General features: G+C 34.1%; 3 protein-coding genes across 3 annotated transcripts; 2 read left to right on the top strand and 1 right to left on the bottom strand.

Annotated features, from left to right (window-relative positions):
* Window positions 1-6,188: 6,188 nt before the first annotated feature.
* LOC132284761 (uncharacterized) lies at window positions 6,189-7,392 on the top strand. The gene is made up of 2 exons (XM_059786888.1): window positions 6,189-6,590; window positions 6,717-7,392. Exon 2 carries the CDS (start codon window positions 6,727-6,729, stop codon window positions 7,216-7,218), a length of 492 nt encoding a protein of 163 aa, XP_059642871.1. The 5' UTR covers window positions 6,189-6,590; window positions 6,717-6,726; the 3' UTR covers window positions 7,219-7,392.
* Window positions 7,393-11,569: 4,177 nt separating this feature from the next.
* Window positions 11,570-14,316, top strand: LOC132282492 (subtilisin-like protease SBT1.4). The gene has a single exon (XM_059784198.1). The coding sequence runs from the start codon at window positions 11,611-11,613 to the stop codon at window positions 13,966-13,968; it is 2,358 nt and encodes a 785-aa protein (XP_059640181.1). The 5' UTR covers window positions 11,570-11,610; the 3' UTR covers window positions 13,969-14,316.
* Window positions 14,317-14,884: 568 nt separating this feature from the next.
* On the bottom strand, window positions 14,885-18,329 carry LOC132286648 (RING-box protein 1a-like). Its single transcript, XM_059789005.1, has 5 exons — window positions 17,869-18,329; window positions 17,654-17,704; window positions 17,502-17,561; window positions 15,188-15,259; window positions 14,885-15,093 (listed from the first exon to the last, which is right to left on the bottom strand). Exons 1-5 carry the CDS (start codon window positions 18,002-18,004, stop codon window positions 15,056-15,058), a joined length of 357 nt encoding a protein of 118 aa, XP_059644988.1. The 5' UTR covers window positions 18,005-18,329; the 3' UTR covers window positions 14,885-15,055.
* Window positions 18,330-20,028: the final 1,699 nt, after the last annotated feature.

Raw genomic sequence — 20,028 nt, 5'->3', positions numbered from 1 at the left:
TGATAAATGTAATTTTAGTTTTACATTTATGACATTATATAATAGGGTAACCACCACTATACTTACATAAATTGAACTCTAAATTCGACAATTACTCGTTGTCAAATCATTATTCTTCTCTAAAATATTATATACAAAATTGTTTAATTAATTCAATTATATACATTAATATGTAACTAGTTAGGTCATGATCAGCAGATCAACTCACATCCTAAGGTCCAATAAATTCTTAGTAGCATTGGACAAGAAAACAACGTATCTTAAGAAGATTGAGCAGTATGAGGCCAAATATATGTAATGTGTTTTGATCAAATAAATGAGCTGAAGTTTGCCCACCCATTAGATAGATTGTGACTAATTGGATGTGTTACACACATAATTGGCAGATATTTGTGGGCAATGCCTCTTATTTATTTCTGTTCGGTGTGAATAGATACGTGACTAGGACCCAGTCCAATTGCTAAAACTATTTAATTAATCAGAGGTGAATACAAATGGGAATTTATATGAGTAGGCCCACTCCAATACCTACTACAATTAAATAACTAGTTTTTTTAAACACCAATATGAAACTCATGGGACTTTGCTGAGGTAATACAAGGGACATGCAGATTTTTATTTTTATTTTTATTGTTATTTTTTTTATTTTAAAAAAACCTATCAATCAATACACATACACCAATATGAAACTCATGGGACTTTGCTGAGGTAATACAAGGGACATGCAGATTTTTATTTTTATTTTTATTGTTATTTTTTTTATTTTAAAAAAACCTATCAATCAATACACATACAACTTTCCAATATATATATAAAAATTCACATGCTCACTTTTTATGCTGATTTTAGATCATCGGTATTCTGTTATAGAAGATACAGGATATACGTATAAATTACAACCTTCTTGACCATTTTCTGACTAAAATCCTCAACCAAAATAATAAAAACACCGACCATTTTTCTAACCGTACATGATTTGATCTGTGTTAAATCATGACTTATCCTCCTTAATGTAAGTCTATGAAACACCGACACCTTTCCAAAGAGTTTTGTATCAGTATTGGACACATATTCGACATTTTGGTGAAATGTTTAGAAATTATTTTTTATTAAACACGCGGATGACACGTATTAGATATGATGGGGTATATTTTATAATTTCTTTTTAAAAAAAAAAGGGTACCTAATGTAATTTAAATGTTTAAAAGTAAAATTTTGAAAAATTTTAAAAACAACTACTATGGCAATGAACTGGTGAATGAAGAATACTAAACATGTTGGAAATCTACTTGATCTTATTTGTCTAATTTTATTGATAACTTTGCTTAGTTCTTAATTACTTAGATGATGAACTGAAATATTTCTTTTACTGTAATATTTTTTTGGAAAGTTAGATTTATGATATTATAGATTTTAAATATATATATATATATATATTCGTGTCGTACCCACGTTCGTGTCCGTTAATTTTGATATAGGTGCAATTTCATGGATGTAGGTGCAATTCTGCATAATTTATTTGAGTAGCATGTAACACATGTTGAAAAATGGCAATAATGAGTCCACTCCACAAGTGAGTCAATGAAAAAGATTGTCCAGGCAAACTCTCTTGGCTTAAAAATTTTGAGATGGTGTGAAGAAAAATATATATTAAGCTTTTAATTAATTAAGAAGTTTCTTTTTTATTTCTATTTAAAACATTGATGCAAGGATCATTACATGGTAATGTTAATATTTTCTATAGTTAAAAGTTTTTTAAAAAATTAAATATTAAAATTACAAACTTTCTAACAATTTAAATTAAAACGTAAACGATTATCAACATAATATCACACCGTTCCCACCACCATTAACCTAATAAAAAAAAAAATTTAAATGCATGCAGTCTCAAATATTTGCCTGTACTAATAGTTTTGTACCAATTTATTGCAAAAGGCTCAGAATGTCTATTTGAGGTTGTAAGCAAATCTTTTAGAGGAACCTTCTGGATAAAGAATGTGCGTCTAATGATTCATTTGCGGACGTGTGGGCCCAACTGGCTACTAATCAATTTTATGTACATTTTATAAAACTCGCTACTATTGTGTAGGATAGACCACATCATTTTGCCGCTAGCATGTAAAAACAAAGTTGAATTTTTTATTTTTTATTTTAACAAAAAGGTGATCAAAGTATGTCCAAAAATGTTGATGATTAAGGTATTTGAGGTAGTAGACAAATTCACCAAAAATATAAACTAAGAGACAAATTTATCTAATGTTGGTCCACTTGACGTAAATAATGGGCGCAATCATCGACATAAAGGAAGCATTTTTAGTATCATTTCATATTAATTCATAACCACTTAATAGTTAATAGGCATTTATAATTAGAATGATGAATTTGTGACTAATGAGCCATGATTATAATTAGTCAAAAGTTATTCTAAATATTCATTCATTCCATTATTTGATATGGATAGGAATGGCAACGGAGACGGATTTGGGCGGGTATACCCTCTCTCACCTCTGTAACCTTTTAAAAACTCTACCCTTGTTCCTGCCCAAAATCGCAAAAACGGAAGAACTTTTCACCTCATTCCCGTAACAGTTTAACATTTTTACCCTGCGAGTACCTGCCCTGTTCCGTTTAAGACCATAATTTATTTATTGCTAAAATAGATTTGTTCTTCTTCTTTTTTTCCTCATCTTCAATTTTTCATTATTACAATTTTCCTTTTAATCAAATTCATTTGTTACATTAATATTTTTATATAGGATATTTAATATATAGCGAAAAATATATATACTAATGAAATAAGGGTACTTAAGTAATTTATCTATCTAAAAGGGGCAGGGCGGTGTGGGGCGACCTTCCCTGCCCCCACACCAAACCCGTGCAGGTTTTAATTACATCAAACCATCCCCGCCCAAATAAGTAAAACGGTCCTCCAAAATCGCAAAAAAAGGGACTGGGTGGGGTGGGTAACCGCGGGGCGGGTCAAATTGCCATCCATAGATAAGGGGATAAGAATTTAAATACATTAACATATAAATTTAGGAAAATGCTATATTTCATGAATTTTAATTTGTGATTTTATCTTAAACTACATGGTTGCTTAATTTTTCTTTTTCTTTTTTTTTTATTTTATTTTTTTATTTTTGGACTATTTTGTGTGTTTTAAAAGTAATTTTTTAATATAGGAAAGATCTTAATATAGAAATGAGAGAAAAAAAATAGTAAAAGTTATAATTATTGAATCCAAATCTTGATATAAATTAATAATTTGAATTCAATTATATATCTTCCTTTGGGGAACTCTTTTTATTAAATCTTTAAATAATTAAAACTAGAAGTTACAAATTTTTGCTATGAATTAATTGATCTCTTTTTGATAAATAGGAACCTTAATTTGTTGAGTATATCTCTAAAACTTAATCATAATTAGAAAATACCAAATCAAAATATAATTATAAAATTTTTAATCATAATTAGAAAATACCAAATCAAAATATAATTATAAAATTTTTTAAGTTAATTATGTAAATTAGGGTTCTTATTCATCGTAAAGAGATCACTCATTCATTCATGATAAAAAAAAACTGTAACTTTTAGTTTAATTATTTGAAGATTTAATAAAAAGAGTCTCCCAAAATAAAATATATACGGACAAGATTGAATTCAAGTTATTAAGTTATATTCATAAGTTTTAGGGTTTGGAGTCTATAATAATAAGTTTTACTAATTTTTTTCTCTTTTCTATATTAAGATTTTTTCTATATTAAAAAAATTACTTTTAAAATATATAAAGCAGTCAAATAAGTTGATAACTAAGCAGTCTTCTAATTTAAGATAAAATCATAAATTAAAATTAGTGAAGTATAGCGTTTTTCTAAAATTAAGGGTTGAGTTTAGAGTAATCACTGCTTTTAAAATAATTAATGATTATTATATTTGTACTCGGTCCAACTTACATCACTGAAGGTGAGAGGGAGAGACAAAATACGAGATCGCCAAGTGAAAGCTTCGAAAAAAAAAAAAAAAAAAAAAAAAAAATTGTATGACTTAAGTGTTTAACTTTAATTGAAATTTAGTCCTTGTCACTTTGCGCTTGACATTTTAACATTTTCCATTATTGTTAGATTTTTATTAGATCCAAGATTAAGAGGGGACTTATCACCATCATCCTTCTACACACTCAAGATAATTAGTAATTAGAGATATTTTAGCATATTCCATTAATAGAAACCCATACTTAATGATAACCTTTTTTAGCCAATCAAGTTTGCGTTGACTATGAAACTAACACTCACGTCCTACGCGCAATACTTGCAAATTTGATGAATACTACCTAAACGAGGCGTGTTTGGCAGTAGATGTGCCTAGCACTGGTTTATTGCATGAATAGAAGTGTATTATTGTTTTCAAATGTCATATATTTTGGTTGTATATGGGTGAAGATGAATTTTGGTTAACTTAATACAAACCTCTCAAGTCAAATAATACGCAATTTTATCATTACATGAAGACACTATTTTAATTTCTATTTAAAATTTGACCTAGACTTTGTTTTTAGTTCCTCGGATAACTAGCGTATGAGAAAGTGAAAAATCCATGAGTTTGGGATGTAATTAATTTGGTCATATGAACATGCCTAGGCCTACTAAAGGACCCCACATTGAAGATTGCCTTTTTGTGATAAAATAATGGCAATGATGCCACATAGCCTAGGTTACGTGTCATGTAAATCTATTAATGAAGGTTTCAATAGTGGGGGTCCCTTTCACATACTCTGTGCAATAATTGCTCTCTCTGTGGTGCTTGGCCCATCACCATTATTAGATAGTGACCATATATGAATGTGATTGGCAGTCAAATTACTAATCAGCTGCTACTTTACTACACATAAGTGGTGGGTTATATTCCTTGTTGGAGATCGATTTACTTTAGAAAGTGGCTAAATTACAGTACAGAATCCATATTTCACCTTGACCAAACCATATCAAACCAAAATAAAACTAAGGCTCTGATTATTTGGACGGAAAATATTTTTTAAAAATATTTTTTTATTTTTTGTATTTGATTATTGTAAATATTTAGAAAAAAAAATATATATATATATATATTAAAATTTAATAAAAATAATTTATCTATCAATTTTCAACAAGTTATTTTACATGTTCCGTCCTTAACCTTAATATAGAACTTTGCCGAATATCGACAAAGAAAAATAAAAGAATATTTTACGTCGAAACAAACGGAGCCTAAAATTTACCCACAATTCAATTCCATTTGAAAGGATTTCTTTATTTTTTTGTATATTAAAAACAATGTTAGTTCTTAAAATCCTGTTAAGATTTGATATATCTTGAACATCAAAACATTTTAATGCAGTCCTCCGCACACTAGCGAATCCTGATTTAATTTAACAAATACAATGTCATAAAAATTTGTACGTAAAATAATACAACAAACAAAATGTATCAAAAAGGATTCTAATTTCTTAAATTAGTTATGTATTGTTTGAATTAAATTTTCAGAGCATTCGGTGCTTTAAATTTTAAATTAAAAAACTTTAATTAATTTTTTTTGAAATTTAAATTTAAACCACTAATTCACCAAATGTGGTGTGGTCTACCGATATTTTCTTTTCTTCTAAAGTAAAAAAATTAAAGGCTTAAGTCTCTAAAAAGAGTAAGTAGATATGTAAGTATATTTAAAAAAACAATTCAAACCACTAATTTTTATTCCAAACAAATGTAGCATTAATGATTTTCTTTCATAATTCATTATATGTAGTATCAAAATCTTTTGGATTCTCTCTTGTCATCTCATTCCACATTGGTTGATGAAGTACGTAACCGTGATTAGTGCTAATTTATTTACTTACCACAATTAACTGGTCAATTAAGTAGAATAGTACGAGCAGTAACTTCAAATTAGAAGAAATGTTGAGCTGGAGTATTGGACGTGCACGTCGGTGGATTACACATGGAACTCTACAATTGGTTGTTAATGACACAAAAGGACAAAAAGAAAAGCTTCCAAACAACACATTTACATACAAGTCTTCTTCTGGGGACAGGATAAGCACAACTGGCAATCCCGCCATCAACGGTCGAGATTGAATGCCAGCTCTGATTGCTGACGTGGACCATGTCACAGTTCCACTCTTCAAATCGCCAATCATTAGAGCCATCCTCTTCGCCTCTGCTCTTCCTTACAAAAACGGAGCACCTCATTCTCTCACCTCCCCCTAAACCCTCCCCTCTCTCTCTATATTTTCTCTCTCTAGAAGTCTATGCTAAACGAGTGTATAATTTGTGGAGGAGAATCAAAAAGCTATCTCTGTTTTTGTGTTTCTGAATAGAAACAATACTGTTTCTCTCTGTAAAGCATAGTATAAACTTCACTGATTTTGATATTTAAAAGAGTGTTTGAAAAAAAAAAAAAAAGTCTTTTCTGTAAAATGTCTCTGATTTTTAAATTTTTCATTCCTGAAGAAGCAGAGGTTGAAGAAGGAGAGTGGGAAAAAGAGAGATAAGTAGTAGATTTTATATATTCAAAGTTGCAGAACCGAAGAGATACAGAGAACATACCGAAGCATTCTGGTAATTATAATGAATCTGTTTTACTTTTGATCATAATTTTGGTTTGTTTGATTTGATGTTCTGTTTAGAAATCGCAAATGAGTTTTATAACAATTCTGTTTCATTGAGCTTTAATGAATTTTGTAGGTTTTTGGCGATGTCTGCAACGGTTTGTAGCGATTCAATGGTGATATCTGCGACAGAATCCCAACCTGTGGCGTCGAAGGCGGCGACGACTCAAACCGAAGTGGAGTCGGCGAGATGCGACTGTTGCGGATTGACGGAGGAGTGTACTCTGGCGTACATAGACCGAGTTCGGGAGCGATACCATGGCAAATGGATCTGCGGACTGTGCTCGGAGGCGGTGAAAGACGAAATCGTTAGATGCGAGAGTTTGATCAGCACCGAAGAGGCCGTAACTCAGCACATGAACTTCTGCAAGAAGTTGGAACCGCCTTCGAATCCGACGGTTCATTTGATCTCTGCCATTAAGCATTTGCTCAGGCGAAGTCTTGATTCTCCGAGATCAATCAGGTCTTTGCCGAGCAGTCCGATGAATCGTCGTGCTGTTCTTTCTCGATCGGAAAGTTGTTTTCCTACTCTGGTGAATTCATCCTCGCGTCATGAGAAGAATGAAGGTAAGGATTGAAAAGTAGGAAATAGAGATAGAACAGTTTCTGTTTCTTCAATTCAATTGCAGGAACAAAAAATTAGGAATAAAAACTTTAGATGCTTAACTTAACTTAAGTTTCTCAAGTGTACAGAACAATTTTCCTTTATATTTCGGTTTTTTCCAATATATATATATTTTTTTTTATGTTAATATTTGCATACATTCTTTTAAGATATATTACTATTATATACATATAATGACTGGAATGAGAAATCCAATTTAAGATCAAAGAGGCCATTGAAAACTAAATAGGGTTTGTTTATTTTGTCAGGAAGGAAAAAAATTAAAAATAAATTTACTTTTAAGGGTTTTTGCTTTATTAAAGCAAAGATTTATGGAAAAGTAGATTTTGAATTGACATAAATTTTGGATGAATTGTTGTGGAGTTGTCATGTGATTTGTGTGTAAGTTGGCATATTTTATATAAATTTATTCCTCAAATTTTAAGTCTGGTTTGGGTATCTCAAATGTTCTCTTTTTAGATTCTCTACATACAATACAGGATAGATTTGTCAAGTGGCTTCTAAAAGAATAAAACATATATATTTTTTCTGCACTTGGTTGGATTCCAGACTTTTAGTTGTCTTTTAATATTAGTGATGGAAGCCTAAATGTCCAAACATTGATTATTGAGGAATAGGGCATACAATTATTTATTTTTCTTTCATTGAATAATTAATGAGAAACGTATTCATAATGTGATATATTTAGGACTGACCTGAATGGGTAAAATAAAGGTTTTTTCCTTCAAGCCGAATTCATTTTTTATTGTCAACTTCATGACATAACTTTGAAATTTCATTACCATGAATGACATAAATTTGACATCAATCTTTTTTATTTTTTTATTTTTTTGCATAAAAAAATACCGAAGACTAAGAACCAAAACAAAATAAAATTAGTGTAATGGTACTATTGGATAATGCAACCAAAAAAGTTTGAAATATTTTGATTCTTCCACTTTGGATGCGTACAAAGTGTTGATAATTTTTTCTCCTCCTTTTTGGATGAGGATAAAGGTAGGGTTCATTGCAGAATAAATGTGTGTGTGATCTAAGTACAAACAATGCAGCACGATGGTTCTGAGTTGTAACAAACCCTGTAAGCATAAGAAGAGCACAGTTGAATGTATTGAAGCTCTGCCAAAAAGAAGCTTCCTGCATCAGAGGTTTCAAACACTGAGTGGGGCAGGCTTTTGCTTGGCTCATCTACTTACACATCAATTGAATTATAAAGAATCCAGTATGTGGGTCCTACCCTACCCAGCCCCACTTCATTGTTTTTCTTCTGGACTCGTCCAATCCAATTGTAGCTTCTTTTGTAATTAAGCTTCTTCACTCGTTTGGCCATATTGGGCCTGAACTTGTGGCCTGAACTACTTCAGATTCCGAGAATATATAGTCATAGGCCCACAACTGAAAACATATGGTCTTGTAAAATATACACGCAGTCATCAACAGTCATAAGCTAATGGTGGTCATTCTCAATTCTCCGAGAAAATGACAACATGGTTAATCATGGTGCTGTTTGTGTTTTTTTATTGATGTTGGCAACAAGCCAAAATGGATATTACTCTCTTTCTCTATCTCTCTCTCTCTCTCTCTAGATATATATATATACACACACATACAAATACATTATTACATATATTACTAGGTTAGGTAAGCAACTTTTCTAGGAAAACAAGGAAAACAAGCCATTTAAATCATTGGTGATGGTGAGCCTAGTTGCTTCTTAGGGTTGCTAAGATTTTGTTTATTTAGAATGGTTAATTATTTAACTTTCTAAGTAATTTTATAAGTCTCTGTCAGCCAAGCTGCTAAGAAGATCCACTACCCCTTGTCTTCCAAATCAGGTTGTTTTGGAGTTGGAGGAAGAGAGACAATAAAAAATATATAAGTTACATATACTTTTTATCATTAATCTTATCATTTAACTTTAGCTGCTTGTATGGGCGACTTGGAGATAAAACGTGTTGTATGGCATGTTTGGGTGTTTCTCAATATTTTTTTGTTTTTGAAAGGTTGTGTGTATCTCAGTTTATATTGCAATAATACACCTTTTGAGTAGTATTTCAGTTTATAAATGGATATGATCATTCCAAGTTTTCTTTTAAATTAAATTTAAAACATTCTTTCTTGAGATGATTATATAAAATGAAATGCCTGTTTTCAAATGAAGAATTTTACATTGAAACCTTCTCACCTTTTGTTTTATGATTTGAAAAATTGCTAAGTTATCAAAGCGTTAAAAGTCACAATAACACTTCAAGAGAAAGAGAGAGCAGATTTGGCAGGCAAGAGTCAAAACAATCAGGCACTCTTAAGAGTGAATATATATATATGCTTTTATTAAACATATTATGATCAATCTAACAATTGAAGGCGCGAAGTATGGTGACAACAACAATCTGTTACAATATATATATATATATATATATATATATGGTTATATAAAATGGTTACTAGTTTTTGGGCATTATTCTCTTCCTCAAATTTTTGGGCCTGCATTCAACACAACTTTTCGAGTCTGCAAGATATCTATCATCCTCTGTTCTACATTATGGCTATTGGTCTCCAACTTGATCCATCACATTAAAATGTCTGAACTATTATATTTCACTAGAATGATTTTAGTTCTCCAACTTGATCTCTTACTAAAATATCACTAAATATTTTTATATATATATATATATATACCACAAATCGAATAGTTTCTCACCCATCCATAATCTTCTTACATAATTTAAAACACCTCTTGAACCTTGATTGTAACAGGATTGTTTGTTTATTTGCCAAGCTATGTGACAATGGAATTTGATGGGACAAATGTAACAAAATTATTTAAACAGATACTGACAAATAAGCAAATAAAAACCCTGCCTGCTTCCCAAATAAGCAACCCAAGAAATGTGCCTTCTAATCAACTTAGTCCATGAGAACGGGTATGTTTCATGGTTTGGGTCCATGGATTAAGGGATAGAAAGTGCAGCTTACTTCTACGAAGAGCCGTATTCGTGTCCAATGTCACAGGTGGCCAACCCTTCACGTTATATGTATTCACAAATAAAATTATTATTTTTGATATTTTGTCTGCACTTCATCGACACTTCTCAAACACACTATGACCGATACTTTCTGACATTTTTAACACAAGTCTACCCAACAATTTTAAAAATAATATGAACACATTTCATGATACTCAACATATAATTATAAGCAAGCATATGATAAATTGATACCTATTCATTTAAAATAAAAAACATTATTACAACAGAGTAGTGGAATAATGATATATATGATATAAAAATTATTACAATAATAACATAATTTTATTTTCTAAATTATTTCAAATAAACTCTTAGTATATAAATTAAAAATAAATTAAGATTTATAATTCTATCACCCAATAGATATATAAATAGATCTATGGAATTCTAGGCAAAGATTGGAGTTGGGTAACAGAAGGCTGGGGGGATTTCCACATTGCACTTTCTTTTCTTGACTTGACTAGCAAAAAATACCCATATGGTATACAATAACTTGACTGTTGAAAGCTTAAAGTGTCCCTTTAAATTAAAATAAAAAATAAGTAAAAAAATTAATTAAATATGAAATGACAAAAGTGTTTCTTTTTTCGGTTAAGGGTGTGTGTGTGTATATATATATAAAAAGGCATTATCCAAAAACATAGATATTTTTAAAATTTTATAGCCTAAAAATGTATATAATATTAATATTATAAGATCTACTTTGCTCATTTTTTAAAATTTTAAAAAGTTATATATATTTAACGTGATTCTAAAAGTATCATGTCCGTGTGGATGCAGATGTCTCAATGATCCAATGAATTAGAAATAAATTTTAAAATATCAAATTTCAACTTTATGTATTTAATAATTTAATTTTTAATTTTGTTAAAAAAAAATAATATATTAATAATAATAATAAAAATGTCCTGTATATATTATTGAAACCTAGCACACTATTGTAATTACAGTTCTTGTCCTTTGCATATAAAAACTCGTCAATGTATATATATGAACCCAAGGTTCCGCTCCGATATCCTCACGTACTACCTTCCTCATTGAAACTTTTTTGTCACTACTTGCACGGTTGCACCTACTTATGATGAATCAAACAATCTTCACAAGAGAGATTTAATTTCCACCGTTTGCTAGTTTCGCTTCTTTACAAAACAAAAAGCATGAAAAAAGACTTTTTATTTTATTTTATTTATGCAAATAGATAGCAAATCTCATCCAACCATAAACCCGCACGTGGTCTCTTACGGTCCCCAACCTTTCTTTAGCCTTTTTCTCTTTATTATTCAGACATCATTCAGTTTTTCCCCCAATTTCATAGCAAAATGAAGAAGGAAAATTCAATCTCCATTCTTTCCTCTCTCTCCTTGGTCCTCGTCTTCTTCCTGTCTCTTGTCTCTGCAACATTCTCAAACCCAGCTGATTCATCAGACCTTCCAGAGACCTTCATAATCCACGTGTCCAGATCACACAAGCCCAAGACATTCACCACCCATCATCACTGGTACTCCTCCATCCTCCGATCACTTTCCTCTTCCTCTCACCACCCCTCCAAGCTCTTATACACATATGACACCGCCGTCAACGGCTTCTCCGCCCGCCTCACCGCTTCTCAGGCGGCGGAGCTCCGCCGCATCCCCGGCGTACTCTCCATCCTCCCCGACCGCGTCCGCCAGATCCACACCACTCGCACTCCTCAATTCCTCGGCCTCACCGATGTGTCCGGCCTCTGGCCTAACTCCGATTACGCCGACGACGTGATCGTTGGAGTTCTAGACACCGGGATTTGGCCGGAAAGGCCAAGCTTTTCCGACGAAGGCCTCTCCCCGATTCCCTCCAATTGGAAAGGCACTTGCGAGAGCTCACCGGATTTCCCTTCTTCGGCGTGTAATCGGAAAATCATAGGTGCCAGAGCGTTCTATAAAGGCTATGAAGCAGGACTTGGAAGGCCTATGGATGAATCCGTAGAATCAAAATCTCCGAGAGATACAGAAGGTCATGGAACACATACATCTTCAACAGCGGCTGGATCTGTGGTTGCAAATGCTAGTTTCTTTCAGTACGCGCGAGGAGAAGCGAGAGGAATGGCGATCAAGGCGAGAATTGCTGTTTACAAGATCTGTTGGGGCTCAGGTTGCTACGATTCGGATATTCTCGCTGCGATGGATCAGGCGATTGCCGACGGTGTTCACGTCATTTCTCTCTCTGTGGGAGCCAGTGGATATGCTCCACAGTACGATCACGATTCCATCGCGATCGGATCGTTTGGAGCTGCACAACACGGCGTTCTCGTCTCATGCTCCGCCGGAAACTCCGGTCCGGATCCGTACACAGCCGTGAACATCGCTCCGTGGATCCTCACTGTAGGTGCTTCGACGATCGATCGAGAATTTCCAGCGGATGTTGTACTAGGCGACGATAGTACCTTTGGCGGCGTGTCCTTATACTCCGGTGATCTGCTCGGTAACTCGAAGATTCCGTTGGTTTACGCCGGAGATTGTGGAAACAGATACTGTTACGAAGGAAGACTTAATTCTTCAAAAGTCACCGGTAAGATCGTTGTCTGCGATCGTGGAGGCAATGCGAGAGTAGCGAAGGGAAGCGCCGTGAAACTTGCCGGCGGTGTCGGAATGATAATGGCGAACACGGCTGAGAGTGGTGAAGAGCTCATCGCCGATTCGCATCTAATTCCCGCAACGATGGTAGGTTCAACTGCCGCCGATAAGATCAGAGAGTACGTCAGCTCCGATCCGTCACCGACGGCGACGATCGTCTTCCGAGGCACGGTAATCGGAACTTCGCCGCCGGCTCCGAAGGTGGCAGCGTTCTCGAGCCGCGGTCCAAACCATCTCACGGCGGAGATTCTGAAACCGGATGTGATTGCACCCGGAGTGAATATCTTGGCTGGTTGGACCGGGTTCACCGGCCCGACCGATCTGGAAATTGACCCGAGACGTGTGGATTTTAATATAATTTCAGGTACGTCCATGTCATGTCCTCATGTGAGCGGATTGGCTGCTTTGCTTCGAAAAGTTTATCCCAAGTGGAGCCCAGCGATGATCAAATCAGCTCTCATGACAACAGCTTATAATGTGGACAACTCTGGTAGAAATATTACGGACCTTGCCACTGGAGAAGAATCATCACCGTTCATTCACGGAGCAGGACACGTGGATCCCAATGGAGCCCTTGATCCTGGATTGGTGTACGATATGGAAGTTAGTGACTACGTGGCCTTCCTCTGTGCCATTGGATATGATTCCGATCGGATAGGTGTTTTTGTGAGAGGGCCTGCTACTGTGGATTGCCGTGCACAGAGCCTCGCTACACCCGGCGATCTGAACTATCCATCTTTCTCGGTAGTGTTTGATTCCAACAAAAAAGTAGTTAAATATAAGAGGGTGGTAAAAAACGTGGGGCCTTCAGTTAACGTGGGTTATGCTTTGATTGTGAAATCGCCACCGTCCGTTGAGATCAGCGTCACACCAAGTAAGCTTATGTTTAGTGCAGAGAATCAAACGCTGTCTTATGAGATCACATTTACTAGTGTTGCAGTTTCTTCTAGCCAGTTGAGTGTTGTTGCTTCCAAGGGATTTGGGTCAATTGAGTGGACTGATGGGACACATCATGTGAGAAGCCCAATTGCCATTACGTGGCGTCAGGGCTCTGTGGTTTCAATATGAGTACCTATGGGTTGGGGGCCCATGGTTCTGGGACCCATCATGTGAGAAGCCCACATTACGAGGCGTGCGGCTCTGTTGTTTCAAGATGAGTCTATGGGTTGGGGGCCCATGGGCTTGGGGTTGCATTACATTTGCACGAGTAATTGTTGTGTTCGGAAGCATATGAGGATTGAGACATGGTTGGTAGCAGTGGATTTGGGATTATGCTTTATATCATCACTATGAAAAGATGTCAACTTTGTTTTTCTCTTGAGTTGTAGATATGAACTTGAAAGATGTGAACTTCGTTTTTCTCTTGAGTTGTAGATATGAACTTTGAATGTTTAATGATATACTATTTTTGCATTACATGATCCCAAAATTTGAAATTCCACTTCAGAAAAATATATATATAATGAAATGGATCTCGGTATAAAGGCTCTCAATGCAAATTTCTAGTCGATTAATTTGCTCAGAGAAGATTTTCAGAACTGTATTTGTTCTATTTTATTCAAAACCAGTCGTCCCATAATTGTTATTGTTGATAGAAGGCTGTGAAGAATAGACTTCTAATGTCTTGCGCTAAAATTTTATTTTGTATGTTGGGCCACTAGTGTGATGTAAGTTGCTTGAAACTGAGAGATTATTTTATGTAAATAGTGTCGTTTATAACTTTATATCAATATTAGTTTCACACGGTCTCTAACAGATGAAGCTTTTAGAAGAGTCAATCCTTAACAATATCATAAACTCAACCTTACCACCATCTGATAATTACAATACATGGACTTGTTTGAACCCCTCCATTCCCTCTCATTCTGAAGGGAGGTGCCGATGATATTGATATAAAAATAATACCTGTTCTGATACCAAATCGTTTGGAGCTGTTTAAACAGTTGGACATTTGAATGCTGTAGAAGGAAAGAATATTAATATATCCAAAATTTCGAGATCTTGATCTTTGTTTATTCAAAAAAGTTTATACACTTTATTTAACCATAATAGTGAAGCAAGTGGCTCTAGAGAGTTTCATGCAATCTCTCCCACTTCAAGTACCATTAATATGCAAGGTCTCGAACTGCTCCACTGCTGCTTCCTAATGCAAACTCTAGTGACCATACTTCTGAAATTCCCACTCACTGTTATCTGCAGAAGTAAGATGACACATTAGAAAGTTATAGAATTTAGATATGCAGTGCATTGTCAATTAAGATATGAAAAGATTGCTGTAATACAATACCTAGTGGGCACACTTGACGGGTTTTGAGCCATCGGCTGATGCAATGGAAATGGAAGGCATGATTACACACACCTGTGATATAAGAAATGAGCTTGATTTAAGCCATAAAAGATAATTCAGAAAACGAAGAAAGTACTATGAACCAAACCATGCAACAGAAACACCCTAAGATCAAAGTTAACAAGAAAATGGGTTCATTTCATGTATTGAGGACATTACAGAGGAAGAAGATCATCCCAAAGTACAACTCCAACTTTGGTCCCCTGTTTTTCAGACAAAGTTGGATTATTTGGTTGAGGATTGCACTGAACAGGTTAAAATCCACTTCACCCTGTCCTGTATAAACACTAAAGACATGATGAACTGCTGTCAATAGAAGCAGCAATTCTGATATGCTATTGGCCCTCAAGTCCATCAAGAAAAAAAAAAAAAAAAAGGTTTGCGAAACAATTCATCGTCAGTGATTGTGGTTACAATATTATCATAGCTTTCAACCTTATGATTATGAACAATAGCAACCTAATGGAGTTACCAACCATCACGGGTACAACTACCAACTATAAACTCACAGCGATAGAAGGTCACCAGAATGACTTGTAGACTAGCCAAAACACAAAAAAACTTTCTACCAAGTCAGTTGAATAAGGTGAACAATCACAAAAGTCCCCAAATTTTCTGAAACCCAAGTAAACTTAAGGGCCAATATCAGATTGACAAGGTTTAATCGAATGCACGCTCTTGCAACAGGAAACAAAAGCCCAAGATGCCATTCTTTCACTTGCTGACAATAAATAAAAACTTGAAGTATTAATACAGTGAATAAGTCTCCTGGTTTTTGGAATTCTGAACCAAATGTTATGTCGTGCATATCTTACATGTCCTATTATTCTTTTATGGAATGGGCAAAAAAATTATGCATTATAAGATTTGCTTGGATTTTCAAAAATTGAGAGGAAAGAAGAATAAATGTTTGTGTGTGTGTGATCCACGTAATACTGGGAAGAATAAGCCCAAATCTGAATAGAAAAATAAAGCCCATTATAATATATTAATACACATGTTAATATACATATATAATACTAATAAAAAAATCTTCACAACTAACTTTTAAATTTTAAAGTAGATAGAACTAGTTTGGCCCCCCAAACAAAAGTTTATGGGTCCAACCCTGATTCATAATAAAAAATCAAACCAATAAGATAACAAAACTGCAAATGTTAAAGACATCAATTGAATGAACACAAATACTATGCAGTAACCAGCAATGTCATTCGCATAACCACATCAGTATGAACTTAACTGTAATCGAAAGACCTAGGAGCCAACCATATCATAAATAGAACATCGGAGAACTAACAGTACTGTAGAACATTGGAAAAGTAGTAGTAGCCATGACAGCACCTATATGTTAGACATGCCAAACTCCATAACTATGCCGTATCCAGCAATGTCATTCACATAACCACATCAGTATGAACTTAACTGTAAACGAAAGACCTAGGAGCCAACCATATCATAAATAGAACATGGGTTAACTAACAGTATTGTAGAACATTGGAAAAGTAGTAGTAGCCATGACAGCACTTATATGTTAGACATGCGAAACTCCATAACTAAATTATATCACCCCCAACTATACCACAGGGCTTCAAAGTTCAAACTAGATGAGGCAGCTGAACAGCCTGAACTACTGAAAGTTGGAACTCGTCCTTGAATCAGTGGGGCCAATATACATAAACAACGCCACATATATAATCCCTTAATTCCAAATGAGAGTTCTGCATATATTTCGATGCTATGAAGGTCTAATCAGGGGAATGTCCTTTGTCAGGCCACAGACCATGATTTCCATCTTACCACATAATTATATCAATGAGCATTGGAATTTTTTTTGTTTTCTGCATGTAATCTTATTTTATAGTCTTAATATCATCATTTGGACCAACTAGTTAAACCAATGAATTATGTATGATTTTTATAAAATATATATATATACAAAAAAAATCATTAGTTAAAACTTAAAAGGAACCTCTTAATCAAATGTAACAAGAAAAGGAAAAGAAAAAGAAAAAGAAAAAGAAAAACGGTTACTATTCTGATTTTATAACAAAAGGAATTATGGTAACACAAAAAGACCCCTTAATCAAATGTAACAAGATCAGCTAGAAACAAGCCTATCCATGATCATTGCAATATTTGGAAAGAGACTGTAAGGTTTCACAAATCAAACAAATCTATTGAATATATTATATAAATTTCATAATCGTAAGTTTCAATTGGATTAATTAGGGTTGTGGTTTAAGAGAGCACGTACCCCAAGCAACGGTGCACTCCTCGCTGCTCGCACTAGCTTGATTAGCTTGGCACTCAATGCCTAATCAAAATCAACACACATTCAAATCACACAGCATATGCAATAACAATGAAGAACAACCTACACAAAATAACACAACCAAAAGCTCTTACAGAGATCCATGATATGGTTCCTACAAATTGCACAGTTATCCACAACAATATCTGCAGCAACCGATACACAAATCAACTCCAATTCACAATGTATCACAAAATACACAATAAATTTCAAACTATTCACACACAAAAACGAACGCATGGTTACATATTCCTATAATTACAATAATATATATATATATATATATATATATATATATATATATACGGACCCCAAGACCACAGAGCGACGGCACTCCATTTTTTCATCTCGAATCGCTTGGATTTCTTGGCAGCAGAGGGATCAGAGGGAGGTTCGGCGACGGTAGATCCATCGTCGGCGGGCACCTCGGCGACGTCGGTGTCCATTAATGGGGCCTAAAAGAGGGTAATGTCAGATTCTAGGTTTTCTCTTCCTGAGTGTATGTATGTACCTCTGTTAAGAGAGAAACGGAGAAAGATAGAAGGAGAAAGAGGAAATACCGCAGAGGAGAGAGAGAGGAAATGGCGCGCAAGTGCAGTTAGGCATTAATGTAGGACAACCGGAAGAGTATAATTTCCCCTGACTAATTAAAATTACGTAGTACATCAAATTTCATTTTCCTTTTCTTTTTTTCTTTTTCTTTTTTCTTGTATTTATTCTGGATGACATTAATTCTAGGGCACGCAGAAATTATATATAGGCTAATTCAAAGGAAAAAGATAAATAGTGATCTCATATTCATGACAAGAGGGTAAGAGTATGGAATCAAAAGTTGATAGATTATGAAAAGGCAAAAATGTAAAATACCCCCTTAGGTTTACTCCATCTAGTTAAATATTCCTCTTAAATAAAAAAGTGAGCAACTCAGTCATAGTAGTTCTGAAATGAAGTATATTGCCCCTTGACGCCGGATTCCTCTTTCCGATGATATATATATAAGTGCAATTACATATATGCCCCGTATAATTATCATTTTAGAAAAAATAAAAAAACATGAAAATGCAAAATGTCGTTTATACCCTTAGTAGTTGTAAAGTCTTGTTTGACGAGATTTGGTTAAGTGTTCCTCATTCCATTTGTGTACGCAGTTAGAAAGCGATGAGGGGCGATTAGGGTTTACGTCACTGATCTTTGATTTCTAGGGTTTGCGTCACTGATCTTCGATTTCTAGGGTTATACGGTGGTTTGTGTTGAACATTGAAGGAATATTGGGTTGTAATCGAAATATTTCCTTGAAGAACTCTGAAGTTGAAGTAGAGAACAAAATCGTAAGTGATTTATGTAACAAACCTTGTTTATTTATTTATTTATTTATTTATTATGTAAGTTTGAACAATAATTATGATTTTTGCATGTAAAGATACTTATTTTGTGGTGTGGTTGTTGATAGGGTTCAACATAGTAACTTCCATTCCAATTTGGGTTTTTGAAATAATATTAAATTTTTTTCATGCTTTGTGACCACAATAATTGAGAACTTGTGATGCCAGTGTGTTTTTTGTATACATTAATCAATTTCTGTACCCATAAACACTGCCTTTGCATGTTGTGTTGGCTTTTAAGAGTTTGGTATGGTCATAAAAATTGTTTTTTCTTCATTAAAGTATGATGACCCCACTATGTTTGTCTTTTTCTTGTGTTTTTGTGCTTATTATATATGTATATGTATTGTGTTTTTCTAAATGTTGTCCCCTATGTGATTTTTTTTTTTTTTCCCTTTGTTTTTTTTCTTTTCAAGACTGTTATTCCTTTGCATGTTGTGTTGTTTATTGTATACTAATATAATATTATTGTTTAATTTTGTAAATTACTTCTGGTCAACAGATAATGGCCAGGTTAGTTACATTGGAAGTGCATTATGGAGGGTATTTTGAGACTACACATCTTAAGACATATACAGGTGGCAGTGTAACTTTGGTTGAGGGTGTAGATTTGGACTACTTGAGTTATTTTAATATGACTAAGAAACTGAAGGAGTTTGGGTTTGACAAAAATAGTGAAGTATATTTTAGGAATCCAATGGTCCCCACTGATGAAGGACTAAGACTGATAGTTGGAGATGAAGATATATTGGCTATGAGTAACTGTCATAGGCAATACAGTTTAATTAAAATATTGATAATTTCCCCCAACACTACATTTATTGAAGATATGGACACTGTAAATGAGGAAGAGGATCATTCAGAGTGGGAAGATGAAATCTTAGATTGTGCATATGAGGTTGTAAATGGTAATGTTGACCTACCGGTGGTTAATGATGATGTGGCAAATTACAATACTGAGATGGAGCATGATGTGGCAAATGGAATTAGTGAGATGAAACTGATGTGGCAAATGACAATACTGAGATGGAACAAGATGTGACAAATGGAAGTAGTGACATTGAGACTGATGTGGCAGATGGCAGTAG

The sequence above is a fragment of the Cornus florida genome, unplaced genomic scaffold (assembly GCF_030987335.1).
Source record: "Cornus florida cultivar Cherokee Brave unplaced genomic scaffold, ASM3098733v1 CherokeeBrave_3.0.0_Hap2_Chr11, whole genome shotgun sequence".
In the NCBI taxonomy this organism is placed as follows: domain Eukaryota; kingdom Viridiplantae; phylum Streptophyta; class Magnoliopsida; order Cornales; family Cornaceae; genus Cornus; species Cornus florida.
The sequence above is the reverse complement of the archived record's forward strand: the minus strand, read 5'-3'. Positions and strand labels throughout refer to the sequence as shown.